Source organism: Ascochyta rabiei, chromosome 2 (assembly GCF_004011695.2).
Source record: "Ascochyta rabiei chromosome 2, complete sequence".
NCBI lineage: Eukaryota > Fungi > Ascomycota > Dothideomycetes > Pleosporales > Didymellaceae > Ascochyta > Ascochyta rabiei.
Genome location: NC_082406.1, coordinates 1981761 through 1998085, shown reverse-complemented (window position 1 = coordinate 1998085; position 16325 = coordinate 1981761). Strand labels below are relative to the sequence as shown.

At 57.3% G+C, this 16325-nt stretch overlaps 4 protein-coding genes across 5 annotated transcripts, besides 18 other annotated features; 3 read left to right on the top strand and 1 right to left on the bottom strand.

The window, feature by feature from the left end:
- Window positions 1-8: 8 nt before the first annotated feature.
- Window positions 9-71: a tandem repeat.
- A 236-nt stretch (window positions 72-307) lies between these two features.
- Window positions 308-3555, top strand: EKO05_0001533 (uncharacterized protein; the record flags this gene model as incomplete). The annotated part of the gene is made up of 4 exons (XM_059635693.1): window positions 308-1117; window positions 1170-2950; window positions 3012-3133; window positions 3185-3555. 4 exons carry the CDS (start codon window positions 308-310, stop codon window positions 3553-3555), a joined length of 3084 nt encoding a protein of 1027 aa, XP_059491676.1.
- A 274-nt stretch (window positions 3556-3829) lies between these two features.
- Window positions 3830-3859: a tandem repeat.
- A 337-nt stretch (window positions 3860-4196) lies between these two features.
- Window positions 4197-4303: a tandem repeat.
- Window positions 4304-4308: 5 nt separating this feature from the next.
- EKO05_0001532 (uncharacterized protein) lies at window positions 4309-4656 on the top strand (the record flags this gene model as incomplete). The annotated part of the gene is made up of 1 exon (XM_059635692.1): window positions 4309-4656. One exon carries the CDS (start codon window positions 4309-4311, stop codon window positions 4654-4656), a length of 348 nt encoding a protein of 115 aa, XP_059491675.1.
- Window positions 4358-4376: a tandem repeat.
- Window positions 4377-4405: a tandem repeat.
- Window positions 4406-4441: a tandem repeat.
- Window positions 4613-4672: a tandem repeat.
- A 2503-nt stretch (window positions 4673-7175) lies between these two features.
- Window positions 7176-7211: a tandem repeat.
- A 1336-nt stretch (window positions 7212-8547) lies between these two features.
- Window positions 8548-8610: a tandem repeat.
- A 3-nt stretch (window positions 8611-8613) lies between these two features.
- On the top strand, window positions 8614-9834 carry EKO05_0001531 (uncharacterized protein; the record flags this gene model as incomplete). Of its 2 annotated transcripts, XM_059635691.1 has the most annotated exons (2): window positions 8614-8886; window positions 9157-9834. In XM_059635691.1, 2 exons carry the CDS (start codon window positions 8614-8616, stop codon window positions 9832-9834), a joined length of 951 nt encoding a protein of 316 aa, XP_059491674.1. The 2 variants fall into 2 exon arrangements, with proteins under 2 accessions (XP_059491674.1, XP_038802289.1); XM_038944999.1 differs by having other exon boundaries at window positions 8614-9834.
- Window positions 9835-11489: 1655 nt separating this feature from the next.
- Window positions 11490-11521: a tandem repeat.
- A 1286-nt stretch (window positions 11522-12807) lies between these two features.
- Window positions 12808-12846: a tandem repeat.
- Window positions 12847-12889: a tandem repeat.
- Window positions 12890-12902: 13 nt separating this feature from the next.
- Window positions 12903-12921: a tandem repeat.
- A 58-nt stretch (window positions 12922-12979) lies between these two features.
- Window positions 12980-13036: a tandem repeat.
- Window positions 13037-13059: 23 nt separating this feature from the next.
- Window positions 13060-13091: a tandem repeat.
- Window positions 13092-13100: 9 nt separating this feature from the next.
- Window positions 13101-13132: a tandem repeat.
- Window positions 13133-13249: 117 nt separating this feature from the next.
- Window positions 13250-13282: a tandem repeat.
- An 81-nt stretch (window positions 13283-13363) lies between these two features.
- Window positions 13364-13418: a tandem repeat.
- Window positions 13419-13673: 255 nt separating this feature from the next.
- Window positions 13674-16130, bottom strand: EKO05_0001530 (SWI5-dependent HO expression protein 4; the record flags this gene model as incomplete). The annotated part of the gene is made up of 1 exon (XM_038944998.1): window positions 13674-16130. The coding sequence occupies one exon, from the start codon at window positions 16128-16130 to the stop codon at window positions 13674-13676; it is 2457 nt and encodes an 818-aa protein (XP_038802288.1).
- Between the last annotated feature and the right edge of the window lie 195 nt (window positions 16131-16325).

Here is a 16325-nt window from a genome sequence, read left to right as displayed (position 1 = left end):
GTTGCCTGTGCATTGCATTGCATTGCATTGCACTGCACTGCACTGCACTGCACTGCACTGCTCTGCTCTGCTTGCCTCGTCGCCGCCGCTTGCGCCAGTGTGTGGGCACAGGCTGTCACGCTTCACCAGCGGCGTGCCCCTCCTCTCCGGGTCGCGCAGCCGTGACGTTTCTCCGGGCTGTGGACCGCCCAGCTCTGCACCACAACCGACGCGTCGTTCGTTTCCCCCCCCCCCAAGAGCATTCCAACGCGGGGAACGCTAGACGCGCCCACTAGCCCTTCGACGCGCACGCCCCTCGCCAGCAGCAATGGAGGACCAGCTAGTCGCCCTGCTCGCCGCAACCCAGTCGGCCCAGCAGACGCCGCGCAAACACGCCGAAGACCAGCTCAGGTCCTTCTATGGCCACCAGGAGCTGCCCCTCGGCCTCGTCGGCATCGCCTGCCACGACAGCGTGCCCCTCAACATCCGCCAGGCCGCCCTGCTGTCGCTCAAGCAGCTGGTCTTGGCCGGCTGGAGTGCCAACTTCGACGAGTTCAAGGGCCAGATCCTCGTCGCCGACGACACAAAGGCGCAGATCCGCCCCCGCCTGCTCCAGCTCGCCACCACAGACCACCTCGACCGCAAGCTCAAGGCCGCCGCCAGCCTCGTCGTCAGCAAGGTCGCCGCCGCCGACTACCCAGACCAATGGCCCGATCTCCTCGACAACCTCCTCCAGCTCATTCCGCACGCCACCGACGGCCAGCTGCACGGCACCCTCAAGGTCCTGGGTGAGCTGGTCGACGACTGCTTCAACGAGAGCACCTTCTTCGGCGTCGCGCCCCAGCTCGTCAAGGTCATCTACAATGTCGCCGCCAACGAGCAGAGACGGCCGCAGCACCGCGCACTGGCCTGCAGCGTCTTCCGTGGCTGCTTCGACATTCTGGAGATGATCCTGGAAGACCACAAAGCATCCGTCAAGGGTTTTGCCGACGAAATACTCGGCGAGTGGCTGCCTTTCTTCATCAATGTGCTGAAGATGAGGCTGTCGGATCCGCCCTTCGAGCAGGAGGAGAACGACGAGACACCAAACGCCGAAACATACAAGGGGCTGATTTCCCTCAAGCTCCAGGTCGTCAAGGCAAGTGACGCCGCCGATCGCGGCATCGATATGTGCTGACTTGCTGTCTTAGGTGTTGATGCGTGTGCGATCCGTCTTCCCCTCCATGCTCTCGCCTCACAGCCTCGTTCTGTTCCAGGCGACTTGGGAAGAGCTGTCCACCTTACAGCCGGCCTACCATCTCATGTATATCCAGGAAGAGCGACAGAGCAGATTAGAGGATGCAGACGGCCTGCCGTATACTCTGGATTTCCTCGTTCTCGAAGAGCTCGACTTCATGCAGGCATGTATCCGGGCTCCTCCAGTGCGCGCCCAGCTCGAGCAAGAGCTTCAACACCAGTCTGCGGACAACTCGTGGGTCACCGAGGTCATGAAACTCGCCGTGGGCTACGCGCAGATCACGACTGAGGAGGAGGGGCTTTGGGACATCGACGTGAATATCTTCCTCAGCGAAGAGACAAGCGTGACCGCCAACTACACGCCCCGAACTGCATGTGGTGATCTGGTGATCAAGCTTGGTGAATGGCTCTCCGAACCAACTATCAACGGCCTCCTCGCCTACACAAGAGCTTTGTACTCAGGGACGGAGAGCTGGAAAGCAAAGGAGGCGGCTCTCTACGTGCTCAGCCAGATGCTCAGCGACTTCCAGGACGTTGACAAGCAGGTCAGCTCCGAGGCCGCGAGCGGCTTTGTCGACTTCACACGCTATGCCATGCAACAACCGGACGCCTTCCTGAGAGCGCGCGGGTATCTGATCGCCGGAGGCCTGACCAGGACGTCTGGCGATGCTCTGCAGCCGTTTGCCCCTTCCTTCCTCGAAGCCTCACTTCAGGCCATCTCCAGCGACGAATCTGATGTCGTACGAGTGTCCTGCATTCGCGCTCTGCAGTTTTATCTGCAGGCTTTGCCCGCCAGCGTCACGCAGCCTCTGCAGAGCAGCATCATTCATGCCATCCAGGAATATCTCAGCACACAAGACATGCAGGAACTAGCCGATAGCGACGACCTCATGGTTACCCTCGTCGAGACGCTGAGAGACGCTATTCTCATTGACACCCGTATCTGCATTACAGCCAATGGCCTGGATCTACTGTTCTCGATTGCCAGCCACGGCGCGAACAACTTCCAGCTGACCATGCTGGTGAATGAAACGTTCGAAGAGGTGACGCAGTCCATTGCTCATATGGGAGGTGATGCGTACGTCAGTCTGTGTGCCAAGGTCCTTCCCTCACTCACCGCTGCATTCGACGTGGGTAGCCTCACCGAAGAAAACGCTCTAACAAACCTGGCCGCTGAGCTCCTTGGTGTGCTTGCCGAGTGGGGGCCTGAGCCACTGCCGCCTGGCTTTGTTGCAGCTACAATGCCCAAGCTCACTCGACTTCTCCTCGGCGCCACTGACGAGGAGCTACTCAAGGCTGCTACCATTGCGGTAAAGAACGTCATCTCACACGACCACCAGCAGCTCTTCGAGTGGCGTGACGACACTGGAAAGGCAGGACTGGAGGTTGTTCTTCTCATCATCTCTCGCCTTCTCTCCTCGGCTTCTGATCATGCTGCCGGCGAGGTTGGTGCGCTGGCTGCTGAGGTAGTGGAGAAGGCTGGGCATGAGAGGCTTGGTCCTTACCTCGAGGAGCTTCTGCGAAGTGTTGCCTCACGTCTCGCCACTGCGGAACAGGCGCAATTCATCCAGAGTCTGACTCTTGTCTTTGCACGACTCAGCTTGAACCACGCTTCAGAGGTGGTGGAGTTTTTGGCCCGACAGAACGTCAACGGCCAAAACGGGTTGCAAGTGGTAATGGCGAAGTGGCTCGAGAACTCGGTCAACTTTGCTGGCTACGATGAGATTCGACAGAAGTACGTGTTACACTTCCCTGCGTGGGTCGCGCTGTTTGTAGACTGAGTTAACCACCCGCAGTGTCATCGCCCTTTCGAAGCTGTATGATCTGAAGGACTCCCGGTTGGCTGAGATTCAGGTCAAAGGCGAGTTGATTCCTAACACAGATGGCCGCATCATGACGAGGAGCCGCGCAAGGACCAGTACGTCCTTGGAGTTCTCTGTCGGTCGACCTGGACTAACACACTCGACAGATCCTGACCGATGGACCATCATCCCCGCCACACTCAAGATCCTCAAGGTCTTGATCGTCGAGTTGCAGTCCGCTGCCGGCGCGCCTCTCGACGCCAACGCCGCAGCCGAGCTGGCGGACGAAGCTTCAGACGACGGCTCCTGGGAAGACGAGCCGAACCCATTCGTGGACCTCGGCAGCGGTCTCACAAAGGAGCAGCTGATGGCTTATGCCGCTGACGACGGCCCCAGCAGCGGTCGCCAGCGCGACGACGAGACACAAGCCTTCCTGGTGGAGTTCTTCACGCGCGCTGCAACAACCCCCGGGTTTGCAGAAGACTTCGGTCAGCTCAACGAGGAGGAGCAGCAACGGTTACGTGACAGTGCTGCCTAACCAGCACAAGCACCATGTTCAGATCACGGCAGATGTTTGATGAAGAAAAAACACAATGGACCGAGAAGAAGCTCAAATCGGCGGAGAGGCGTGTGGATAACAAAAGCCGCAGCGCAGCCGTGTAGATGTATGTGCACTGCGCAACGCAGGCTACAAAGAAAGCACAGGCGGCTCACATTGACGTTCATGTAGCCCCCCAAATCTCACAGTGTATAACCACCATGCGTGAGCGTCTTGACGTTGTCGAATCTGCAAATGCGTGTCGAGCTGCTGCTCCTTCCTTCCTTCCTTCCTTCCTTTCTTCTTACTAACAGAAGAAGACTCCGTTTTCGCCAGACCCGGCCTTCTCTCTCGGTAGTGGCGATTATTCTAATTAGGTCACTTCGCTCGCTCGTGCACGGCTGTCTTGGGCATCGGTACTCTATCGATCGGTAAGGTTGTTTCTTCCACGTACGTTGCTGTCGTATGGAGAGGAGGAGGAGGATGTTGTTATAATAAGATAATGGCTGTAGATATAAGGCAGCATAGTTGTGTATCTGAAAAGACTCGAGTTGGCGATAGGCAAGGATCGTGAATCGGCAGCTTGGAATGGCTTGAGTTGGTGCTATGCGAATGCATCGCGCTGAGCAGAGCTGACTGGTAGAGAGAGAGAGAGAGAGAGAGAGAGAGAGAGAGAGAGAGAGAGAGAGAGAGAGAGAGAGAGAGAGAGAGAGAGAGAGAGAGAGAGAGAGAGAGAGAGAGAGAGAGATACCGATGGGCGACAGCAGCACCAGGACTCGACCTACCGTCATCCTCATGTGCACGACCCGAATCCCTCAATCCACACACACACACACACACACACACACACCTATCCCGATCCAGATTCCAGTTCCGAACACGATCCTCTCGCTCTCGCTCGCACTTGGCTTATCCACACACTTCCATTTCACGGCCGCTACGACCTGTACGGCCGAACCCGTACCTCTAGGCTCGACACGTACCACCCCGCTGAATGTGAAAAGAGAGGATGGGTCGGACGGAAAGAGTGGCGTTGCTATATACAGCGGAGAGCTTTGGTGTGTGAGTGTTTGGGGGTTGAGGAAATGGATGGATGGGTGAGTGAGTGAGTGGGTGGCTTTGTTTCGCCAGCTGTGTACAGAGGTGCTTGGTGTGTATGCCGTCGTTGTTGTCTTGTTTTTGGGTTGAGGTAGTGGGGGTATGTGGTGTGGTTAGCTAGGACGCGTGTGTGTGTACGTACCGACGAGTGCCAATCAGTCAGCACAGTGGTCTGTCTGTTTGATGTGGCGCTCTGTGCACAGCTGTTTAGAATCTAGGGAGGTAGCTATGGTTGGTCTGTCTTTGTTTTGTGGGACTACAAGTGCTACGAAACGGTTTACCTGTATTTGATGGTGGCTTGTAGCTACTCAGCACCCCCAGACGTTGCGTCCGGATATTCGATGCAGCAGAGACACAGTAGTAGAGTCGTTGAAAGGAACCAGAACGCTGACTGCGAATGACCAACCGAGTCATCAAGTCCAGTCATATTGGCGAGTAGGTCAACGGTTGCTGCCTAATCGATATGTTCATGCCAACGATAACCGACCTGAAGTCGGTGTATGGGTCTCCCATCCCTGGTGTTTACCATACGACGTGCGAACGACATGCGTGCGCGCAGTGACGCAAACGTCTCCACCTACTAGTCTAGAGGTGCTGCTTGTCAATGCCTTGCTCGACGTTGCTGGGAGTGCCATGGCTGGTTGGACAGGCAACCCTGGCCCTGACTCACGAAGTGCAACTTGAGCTTGCGAATGAGATGTGGAGGCAAAAGCTTGGGATATCCACTGGAAGATGTACACAGTGATAGTGCGTATCGGCTGCGACCAGGCCTCACGTTAGCTACGATGACGTGAATGTCAAGAAGACATGACAGCCGCTGTTGGGTCGCCGCTACGAAGCTTGCGAGTCGAGTCAAAGATCGAACAGCACCTGTGGCGTCGCACGTTGTAATGATAGGCGCAGAACGATTGAAAGACGAGACATGTGCTCGCCTTCAGCTGTGATCTTGAGAGTTAGTGGCGGCAGAGCCAAGTAATCCGACTTGCTGAGCTGAAGACTGTGCGGTACTCGAGGTGATTCGTGCACTACACGAGGGCTGTGCTCGCCACAGGTGGAGGCAACGTTTGGCAGTGTTTCGCGATGAGTCTGTCGTGGTCCATGGTAGGAGCATGTGACTTACCTCTATGTCGATTACGCAATGCACCGCCACAAACACTGGGACTGACAATAGTACGTTTGCGCGTTTCGGTCCAACCTCCATAACGCGCCGGACAATACGAGCGCTTCGTTGGGCTGCAGCGTATTTTCGGAGCACCGTGATGCAAGCTGGCCAGCTCGCATGGAATGCGCAGTGCGCTACCCATGCTCAGTCTGCAGTCGTGTTCGGCCAACGTGGCGTGGCGCAGACTTGCAGGACTGCAGCACAGTTTCTACGCGCGATAGGGCTGGCGAGGCTGCGCGAACCCGAGCAAGTCGGGCCACGACTACTCGTCTGTATACCCGCTGTGGTTTCGTTTCGCCAGACAAATCCATCTTGAGCTTGGACGCGGACGAAGCGTTTGGTCCTTCGGTCCTTCCGCATGGGAGCCCAGCGGGTTTGTCGCCATCCAGATCAGGTTTTGATAGCCATGAGACGGTGAGACTTGCTGTCGGACGCGGAGCAAGCACTGCTGAAGAGTCATAGCAACGCGCCATGAGGGCGCCTGGGAAACGCAAGATGAGCTGGCTGATAACAGAGTGGGTGCCAGAGAAAAGTCCATGTCCGGAATGCACTGTGCGGGCTCGCTAGGAGCGCAACCCGTCTCCCATAAACCAGGGTACGTGCGTCTTCAGTCCAATAGGAGGCGGCGGGCATGGTGGTCAAAATTCGAAATGAACTGTGTGGCGAGAGAGTACAGGGACGCACTGACAGGAGAATCGAGACAGCATACACCCTGGGCATCACGCTTCATGCAAAGCACGGGTAGAGGCGTGCCGTGCTAAGCCAGTCAAAGGGCAGGGCATGGTGCAGATACTCCTGTTCTGGTAAGGCTGTGGTGCGCGGGGAGTTGACAGATCCATGCGGCGCGAGCATTTGCTTTGTTGTTCGTAGCTCCCCGTCGAATCAGCGTGGCGGCGTAGGAGCGGTATGCAGCGGTAGTGGGTCGGTGTCGACTTGACAAGCTGCTCTGAACGAGGAGGGGTAGCAAGTAGCGGTAAACAACAGCGTGCGCAGGCGGTGACTGGCGCAGGCTGTGAGACGGGTTGAAAATTTTCTCGCGGCAGGGAAATTAGGCTTCGTACTGTGCGTGAAGGAGAGATGGCTCAGGAGGTCTGAGCAGGAGAGTGTGGTGCGTGCGGCTCTGATGTGATGGCAGGGCTTCCCCAGCAGGCAGAGGCAACGGAGCCGGGACGACGTTGGGTGGAGGACTCCCGCTGTTTCGGAAGGACTCAGTCCAGATGGCAGCCGTGTGCCGCGGCGACGGCTCGTGTGTAGTCTCTGTGCTAGCCAAGGGGGGGAGCGTGCCGAACCAAAGTCGAGGCGGTGGTTTCGCGCTGAGTGAGACGTCGTGCGTTCTGCTGCAGCGAGGCAGCGAACTCTGTGCTTGCTTGCTTGCTTGCTTGCTTGCTTGCTTGCTCTCTCTCGGTCGCCGACATGGCTCTCGGCAGCATGGGTTTGGGTGCGGCATGGGTGCGGAGCTTGGGAGCTTGGGAGCGTTTACGCACGCCGAGGCCAGATTGCGGCGCAATGTTGGAGGGGCTCAGGCAAGTGGGCCGCGCTCTCGTCTGCACACTCGCGTCCGCGCGCAGCATCGACCAACGGTGGCTGTCAGTGCCCAAGGCGGGCGGGCGTAGGAGGGTGCTTCAGGAGGGCGGAGCGGAGGCGAGTGGACCGGTGGGTGTCAGAAAACCGCCGGTGGAGTGTGGTCAGTGTGGTCAGTGTGGGCAGTGAGGGCAGTGAGGGCAGCAAACGAAACGCGCCGAAAACAGAGACGGGCATCATGGCACCAGCAAGAGACGTCGAGTGTGGCACGGCCACGGCGGGTGTTGGTGAAGGGCAAGGCGCATGTCTGGGACTGCATGCGCTGACTGCGGCGGCCTCTGTGCAGCGAGTGTGCTTGTAGAACTGAGGCATGGCACGGCATGGCATTTCCAGACAGGACCCACCCAAACACTCTCTCAAGGTGAGTGCAGTGCATCACGTCAGGCATCAACGAGCAACGAGGGTACATGCCATGCGGTGCAGTCGAAGCAGCACCGACACACGCGCCGTGCTCGCACAGTCAGAGGGCAGCTTTACGGACCGCAGGCAGTGGGCCAGGCAGTGGGTGGGCCAGGCAGGCAGTGGGTGGGCCAGGCAGGCAGTGGGTGGGCCAGGCAGGCAGTGGGTGGGCCAGGCAGGCAGTGGGTGGGCCAGGCAGGCAGTTGGGTCATGGCCTCAGCAGCAGCAGCTCGGCGTCAACGTCAACCAACGTCTGACCGTCCGGGCCCAGAGGCGAGGAATGCTCCCCGGGGATCAGGGGGTCGCCGCGCGCTGCTTGGGCTGCGCGAGTCGCTTAGTCGGTGGGCGAAGCGTCGGCGCTAGCTGGGGCGCCCCTGCTAGCGTGCTCCTCGTCTGCCCACCCCGGTCGGGCTCGTCCGCGCACGAAGGGCAGCGGGTTGGGTCAAAAGGCAGGCACAGCCCGCAGCCTGCGAGCGCCCTCGAACCCCTTCTACACTACCCATCTTACCAAGCAACCTGGACGTCACGCCCCCCGACTCGACTCAGGATCCGCAGCTTGGGATCCTTCTGGCACACTCTAGCATCTGCTCCGCCCGCCCACCAAATGTGCAGTAGTCAGGCCCGGATTCTCCTCTCCTCCTCTTGCGCTGCTGCTCCACCCGCCACACCCACCCTCTTCTGCCACCGCACACAAAGGACCGCCCTCGGTTTGCGCATTCCACGGTGAGCAGGCATCGGCCTGGGCTCTATCCCCGCTCCACCTCGACCTCCACTCCACGCCACTCTCCTCCATCGCCGCCGCCGCCGCCGCCGCCCACATGTACGGCCCCCAGTACCCCACCCCGCCCCCGGGCTACATGCCCCGCGACCACTACCACCGCACCACCCCGCCCATGTCTCCCGGCGACGGCGCCAACTACTACTCCCCGCGCTACGGCATGCCCTCGACGCCCCGCGCCAGCCCCCAGGTCAAGGGCCACGCCCGCCGCGCTTCCACCGCCGTACCACAGCATTATTCGCATGCCTCGGCGCGTAGTGCCATGCCCCCAATGGGCGGCGCATATCCTACGCCGCGAGTCACGCCCGAATATGTAAGTGGTTTCGATTACGAGTACCTTCACCCTCGCCCTCGTCGCGCCCGTCGCGACACAGACGCCTCTCCTCTCAAGCCCTCTATGCGCGAGAAGAAGCGTCGCCCGTCACACTCGGCGCATTACGTCCACCGAGTCTTCTACGACCATGGCTACGGCGTCGAATACTACGAGCTCGACGACGACGTCTATCGTCACCCGCCGCCGCCCTACACGCAGCACGATCGATACGACATGTATGGGGATGCTGATCGCTTTTATTATGATCAGGTCCCAATCTTTGAAGAGCAGCCCAAGCCTAGTCGTACTCGACGCGCTTCCCACTCCACACGCGCTCCGCCGCCAAACACCACACCGAAGCGCCCTGCCGCTCCCCCCAAGCCCGCATCCAAGGCTACCGAAGAGGATGCCCTTCGCGCCGGCATACCCGCAGGCTACTCGTACAAGAACTGGGACCCCACCGAAGAACCCATCATGCTCCTCGGCAGCGTCTTCGACGCCAACTCCCTCGGCAAATGGATCTACGACTGGACCGTCTTCTACAACGGCCCCGCCACCCCTCTCGCCGAGATGGCCGGCGAACTCTGGGTCCTACTCATTCAACTCGCCGGCAAGGTCAAGAGAGCAGAGGAGAACATGAGCAAGATCCGCAGAAAGGAAAACGCCGAGATGGTCGAGGACTTCCTCATGAGCGGCGAGCGTCTCTGGATTCGCTTCGCCAAACTGCTGAAGACGTGCGAAGACTACATGTGGAAGGCCGCCAAGAAGGAGAGCGGCGAGAAGAAGCCCGTGTCCATGGGCAAGAACAGCGGTCGCGAATTCGTCGAGTCCCTCTTTGGCCGCGACCGTGAGCTCGAAAAGACCGAGAAGCTCATGACAGGCATGCGCCTTTGGAGCATGCGTTTCGACGCAAACTGCGAGGAGATTCTCCGCTACCCTTCTGCTTAAGCGTTTACATGTGCCATGGCCAGCACGCCTTGGCACTGGTTTTGCACGGTTCTGCTTCCACACGGCTGCTTTTGTTTCTGTTCTTGTTTTCGTTTCTGCGCTTTACTTGCTGTTCACGCGAGATACCCTTTCTTGCTGTCTAATTGCTAATTCTGCTGCATCTTCTGCTCTGGGCGATCATACACTGTAACACTAGTTTCGGGTCGACATACGGAAGGCTTCCAGCATCTGGGCGGTCACAGGAAAAGTCACTTTCATTGCGACAATACCCCCTTTCTTACTCTCTATTGGTTTCGTTCCCTCGTACAGCACGGTGTTCAGGCTGGCCGGGTCCAGATTCTCCTTCTGTCTTTTGGGTCAGCGACTAGATCTGAGGTGGCACCTACGCCACCTCAACGGCTTGGGACCTCGCGGTCAAAACCAGTATACCCTTTTTACCAGCATGTCATTTTATCAATATCACTAGTTACCACCCATCTTGCGCCCATTTCGAGACTAGTCTACCCCTGCGACTCGACACATGGCACTGAGACATGACCAGCGATGGCGCCCAAACCTGTCTGATCCTGGTGCGCATTCGCAGTGTACCGACCATTCACCAGCGCCCCCACTACACCCTCCCGCGGTGGGAGCCGCCGCACGCAACGCACCGCATCACATGGGTGTGTTAGTACACCAACCGAACATCTGCATGCCACTATTCACATGGCTATTGGCCCGCCTTTTCCTAAATCACTGCCTAGCATCAGCCCTGCACGCTGTATTGTGTAGACCACCACGGAATCGGTATATCTGCACCGAGCGATCACGTTTGCCTGTCGTTGCCTCTTCATTCGCTGAGGTGGCGAGAGGTAGGCAACCTGCTCATCCAGACAGGCAGTCACGCAGCAGCATTCACAAACAGTAGCAGCGTGAAGCTCAGACGCAGTCAATACACACCCCTTTGCGCGTTCATTCACGCTCCCTTGCGTTGTCCACACCGCCCTGACTAACGATGCGGCTCTCGCAAGTGCCCGCTGTCACTTCTCCAGATGCGGCTGCGCAGCGCCCTCCCTTGCCGAACCAAACCGTGGTATCGTGCGACCAACCATTGTCCAAATGAAGAGGCGCTGTTATCGAACCAGGACACCCCCTTCTAGACCGGGCCTACCTTTGAGTTTCTACAAGGTCACCCCTTGCGTATCCGCAGGCAGCAGCACACACGCAGTCGAGCAAATGAGCGCTCACTGTCGCAATTCGACATGTATGATTGTACATCTCATCTGACGGACGGGCGGCACAGCGTCGCACCAAATACGGTCGCACGGTTCCATGTCTACTCTCCGGGACCATAGAATTCCGTGCCTGGAATGATGGTGGGTGTCACGAGCTGAGCAGGCTTCTGGGTGTTTGGTCTTGGTTGGCTGGGTCGATGCACGGCTGAACTTTGCCCACCGTCCTCTTACCGTCACCATTGTCGAAAGGACTCGTCACGTATCCAAATCGATGTATCACTGCATCGCACAGCACGAGTAAGCCATGATCGTATGCGGTTTCCCTGTTCAGCACCTCCTCCGGCTGGCTGCGCGGTGCTGGGTCCATTCCGTAGCTTCTGTGCAGCGACCCTTCCTCATACAGAGTGACGTTGGAATGAACAACGTCGCACCTGCAATGGTCAGACACCAGCCAGCCAGACACCGGCCAGCCAAACACTCGGCTCGGTAAGCCTTCCTGAAGCATTGGGATTTCTGTCGTATTGTTCGCGAGTCGTTCATGCACTCCTACGCTTCGCTTCGACAAGGATGCAGGACTAACGGAACAAAGTTTGTTTCGAAACGGATCGGCTTGAACGCAAAGGCGGTTGGAAAGGCCCGTGCCGTGCCATCTGTGCGCCAGAGCTTCGGCATCCCGTGGCATGACAAACGCCAACGATGCCCCACTTGCCTGCAGCTCGTCTTCCCTACCCCGCAAAGTTGGGCAAACCGATTGAGCGACAACGTGAAGCGACTGACTGGCAATGGACGTGACTGGTGGTGGATGCGTGGTCACACGGCCTTCTTTCCATGAGACAGGGGAGCCACCGCAGCATTCTTCGGATCCCGCCGAATCTTGATACACGAGGTCAGAGACATGCCACGTACATGCGGCCCGCGGCGACGTGATGTGATGCGGTATGCATTTGCTGGGTCGCAAAACAGGTCAGCTGGACCTTGTTCGCCATGAACGGACAGAGCACGGAGCTTACTTGCTTATTTCGACGTCGAGATGACGGGACGAGCGGGATGTAAGCGCTCGACATCAGCCTGAGTAGCACATTGAATCAGAGCCAAGATTGGTGCTATGCTGACAAAACGAGAACATGTCAGAAGAGCAGGGCGATTGTCTGTTGAGAGCCGGAGAGGACGATAACTGGTCGTCCTTGGGACTGGTTCTGGAAGCTGATTTCACTGTTGCATTTCCTGCGTCGTTTGTGACTCGACAAGAACCAATCCATGACATCCTCAGCTGCCAGAGATCTCATAGACTTGTCCTCGTCATCACAACGTCCAGTCCATCAGGCCCAATCTGCAACCGCACGGCAAGACCTTCCCACACACTGCCTTAGCGCACCAACATCGACCCACACCCACGTGCCGCACACCTTCATGGCGATCCATTCAACGTCCGTACATAAGCGCTCGGGGCGTCCGGCCCAAACCACACACGCATTTTCGGTATCCGAAATACCTCGTCAAGGCAAGCGATTGCAGTTTACTCCACGCCGTTGACGAAGATGGAAATCCACGCACACTGAGTCACATGGATGGTTGCCTGCACCCACCTTGCTGCCAACAACCTACCGACTGCCGTGTGATAGGTATGGTGACTATCACATGTGAAAAAAATGCAACCCACCCCCTCCCATTATTCTCTGCGAACATAAGAAGAAGAAAGTAAGAAAAGAGCCCAAAATAGCACTTTTCACCATTCCACAGCATATGCTCATAGTACACAGCATCGCACTGCATGACATGGCATGACATGGCCTCGCATGACATTGCAGGACAGTGCAGGACAGTGCAGGACATTGCAGGACTCCTGCATTAGCCCTCTCTCTCTCTTTCTCTCCCCACTTCTCCATCCCCTGTGTAACACGCCAGACTTGCAAGTGGGAAACTTCAAACGAGGATGTGCGGCTGTACGGCTGTGGCTGTGGCTGTGGCTGTACCCGGGGCTGAAGCTGCTTACGTGAGGTGTTGTGGTACGATACCATACCATACCATACCATACCATACCATGACGTGAGTAGGAGGAGGAGGAGGAGGAGGAGGAGGAGGAGTGTGGTTGCACGGCATGCTTGGTGCAGCGAGGCGAGGCGTGGCTGGCGTACGCCGTGATTTGCTGCGTTGTGCGTGTAGGTTCGTCTAGTTTGCGGAGAGAGTGGACGAGGAAACCATTCTTTTATTTCATTTTATTTTATTTTTATTTTTCCTTAGGCTGCGTCGGGAAGGGCCCGTTGAAATGCATCGAGTTTGGTATTTGATCTTGTGAATGTGGTGCTTGTCAATACAGAGAGAGAGAGAGAGAGAGAGAGAGAGGGAGAGAGAGAGAAAGAAAGAGAGAGATGGGTTGTGCTTTGTGGAGGGTAGAGAAAGAGAATGCTTTAACGTGTCCATCCTAGGTGTTGAGATGAATCTTTTTCGACTCCGATTCGAGTTGGACGAGATGCTTGCAGTACCATTCACTGATACAGGCTATACGCTATGCTTGTTGCTTGCTAACAACCACCTTTCTCCATCGAGACTGCTTTCCCATCCCAGCTGAAACCCCCCCCCCCCCCCAATTCGTGACAGTCTTGCTGGCTCAGTCGACGACTCAATCTACTGAGCAGCCAGCTTGGCCAGTGTGTCCTCACAAGCGCGCAACACATGCGGGCTGTGCGTCTCTCGCAGCACCGTTTTGACCGTCGCCACGGCGCCCTTCCGCCTCAGCGCCTCCACTCCCGCAGGCACTTCGGCCACGCTGTCTAGACACACGATGCCGCGGTGTCGTAGGTCGTCGTCGTCGTCCTGACACAAGCCCAGCAGGAACTCGACGCCTTTCTCCTGCTTCAGGAACGGAGTGACTGTGATCTCGCCGCACGACAGGAGCGCGGCTAGCGCGCCGCCGGCCGCGCTGCGCGTCGCTTTGTCGTCGACGTCCGTCATGGCGAGGAGGAGGTGCAGGCGGTGTTTGGCGCGTGGGGAGCCGTCTGCGAATTTCTCAATGCAGTGCGGCGAGGCCATGAGGTTGCATACGAGTTCTGTGGATGCACGCTGCAGCATGCTGTGGTTGCTCAGCAGCAGTTCGTCGACGATGGTGTCGAAGGCGCTGCGGATGATGTGGTTTTGTGTGGCTTCGTCGAGAGATGCGAGGTTGGTGAGGGCAAGCAGCGCTTCGAAGGCGTGTAGCTGCCACGTCGATGACTCGGTACGTGACAGCTGGCTTTGGAGAGGGCGAATCGCAGACGCGGGTGGCAACGCAGAGTTGAAAGCGAGTGCGGGATTGACGCTGATGAGAAGGCGAGAGAGCGCCTGTGCAGTTACTGGCTGCGCGGTGGGCGGGAAGGGCGATGTGCCTGTTTTTGACGAGGCCGCGGTTGAAGCCATATGTTCCCAGGCAATGATGAGTAGTTTGACAGCACCTTGTTGTGTCATCAATCCCCGGCTTTTCTTGTCGTTGCTGAGATTCAAGAGTATCTGGCTGCTTTGCGAAAGTACGTTTGCTGATCCCTTCTTACAAATCTGTACTAGCAGTGGTACGATGCCGGCTTCAAGGACTCGCTTACATCTTGCAGTAGCATGGTCGTTGTTAAGAAGGTCATCTGGCGCCGAAGGTTTCTGGACATTGGCGTAAGCTTTGAGTTGCGCCATACGCTTCTCTTCATCAGATTGAATCGGGAGGAACATGGTAATGTTGGCAAAGATGGTCAGTCCACCAAAGATTATGTTGCCTGTCACCGATGGGGCACTCATTGTCTCGATGAGCCGCTTGAGGAACTGGGAATCCTTCGAGAGGTCTTCGCGAAACCTTGGCTGGAGGGACGCGTAGGCCAGGCCTTCGACAGAGTCTTGTTTGTTGCCAGCATCGGCGCTGATGACCATTGATTTGAAGTTCGCAATTAGATCGCTCTGGTCAACCTTCGCGGGCGTGACAATCTGGGGATTCTCCGAGGGAGCCTCTTCGTCGCCTAGCTTGACCAGAATGAGCGCTGCGAGGTTGGCTCGTCCTTTGTCGGGGCTATCTGCGACCATGTCCAGCCAGTCCCTGCAGTGCCGGTTGATGGCTTCTCGGCACTTCTTGTCTACACATGCCGCACTGATCAGCCCCAACGTCACCTGTATCAACTTGTAGGACTTCTTCTTCTCTACTACAGGAACCAGCGTGCTGACAAAGCCGTCTGTAAGGAAAAGCTCAGCTGCTGCCGTGGCAGCTATGGGGAAAATGGCCGCGGCTGCGGAGAACGCGATAACTAAGTTGTCTGCATCGCCCTTTTCCGCACGCTGCGTTACGAACTTGGAGATCAGCTCTTTTGCGGTCTCCGGACTAAGCTCAAACAACTTGATGCTGGCAAGTGTGGCTTGGTCGCGGAGGGTCTTAGGCAACCGGATATCAAGAGAAGCAAGAATGACATCAAAACTATCGGCGTCGATGATGTTCTCGAGGTGGTTTGCGTGGTGGGCCAGAAGCTGCGCGACGCCTCTCATAGCGCGTTCGGGATGGTCGAGCGCTTCCTCCATCATCATGGCAAGACTGAGCTGGAAAACGTCTCTGTGACTCGCCTTGAACGTAGCGTCATCAGGCCACAGGCTTCTGTTCAGTAGAACTTTGAGCAGTCCGTCAATAGAGTCGTCTCCGCGAGGGAACAGCTCGTAGTAGCTCCTAGTGGGCCGCTCTCGCACGGCCTGTGCAAGCCACATCTGGGCACCGACGTTTTTCAAAAGCTCGCCGGTAACTTGGTCCAGAACGTCATCTTCGTCTTTGAAGTCGTTGAGGATCTGCATTGCCTGTTCGGCTTCTTTCTGTTTCAAGGGTCGATCTTTCATCGACTTCAACGCGCGTTCGCCGTCGGCTTCATCTTTGCTCTGCACCCAAACTTTGCAGATGGTTAAAAACTCGCTCTTGTCCTCCTCTTGCCTCAGCTTTCCCCATGCCTCTCTGATCTGCGCATTGTCTGGTGCGATGCTCGTAGCCTCACGTAGTTTGCTAGCCGCGGCCGCCAAGTCACCAGACGCGAGGCTCTCACTCGCGGCCTGCGCGAGCTGTAACGCCCTTTCATCCTTGGAGATGGAAGACATGGCTGCAACGATAGATTGAAAGAAGAATGGAGTTTATGTGAGGTCCATGTTGAGTTGGAGAATTGTGGGCTCTTACGATCGCTGTCGAGGAAGGGCCGTTTTGATTGGTATGATTGGGTGCACAGGCCCGAGCGGTCACTTGCCGTCTCAGATCGATTGCGGGGGGAGCCACGTCGTCAAACGAGCAGTGCACTG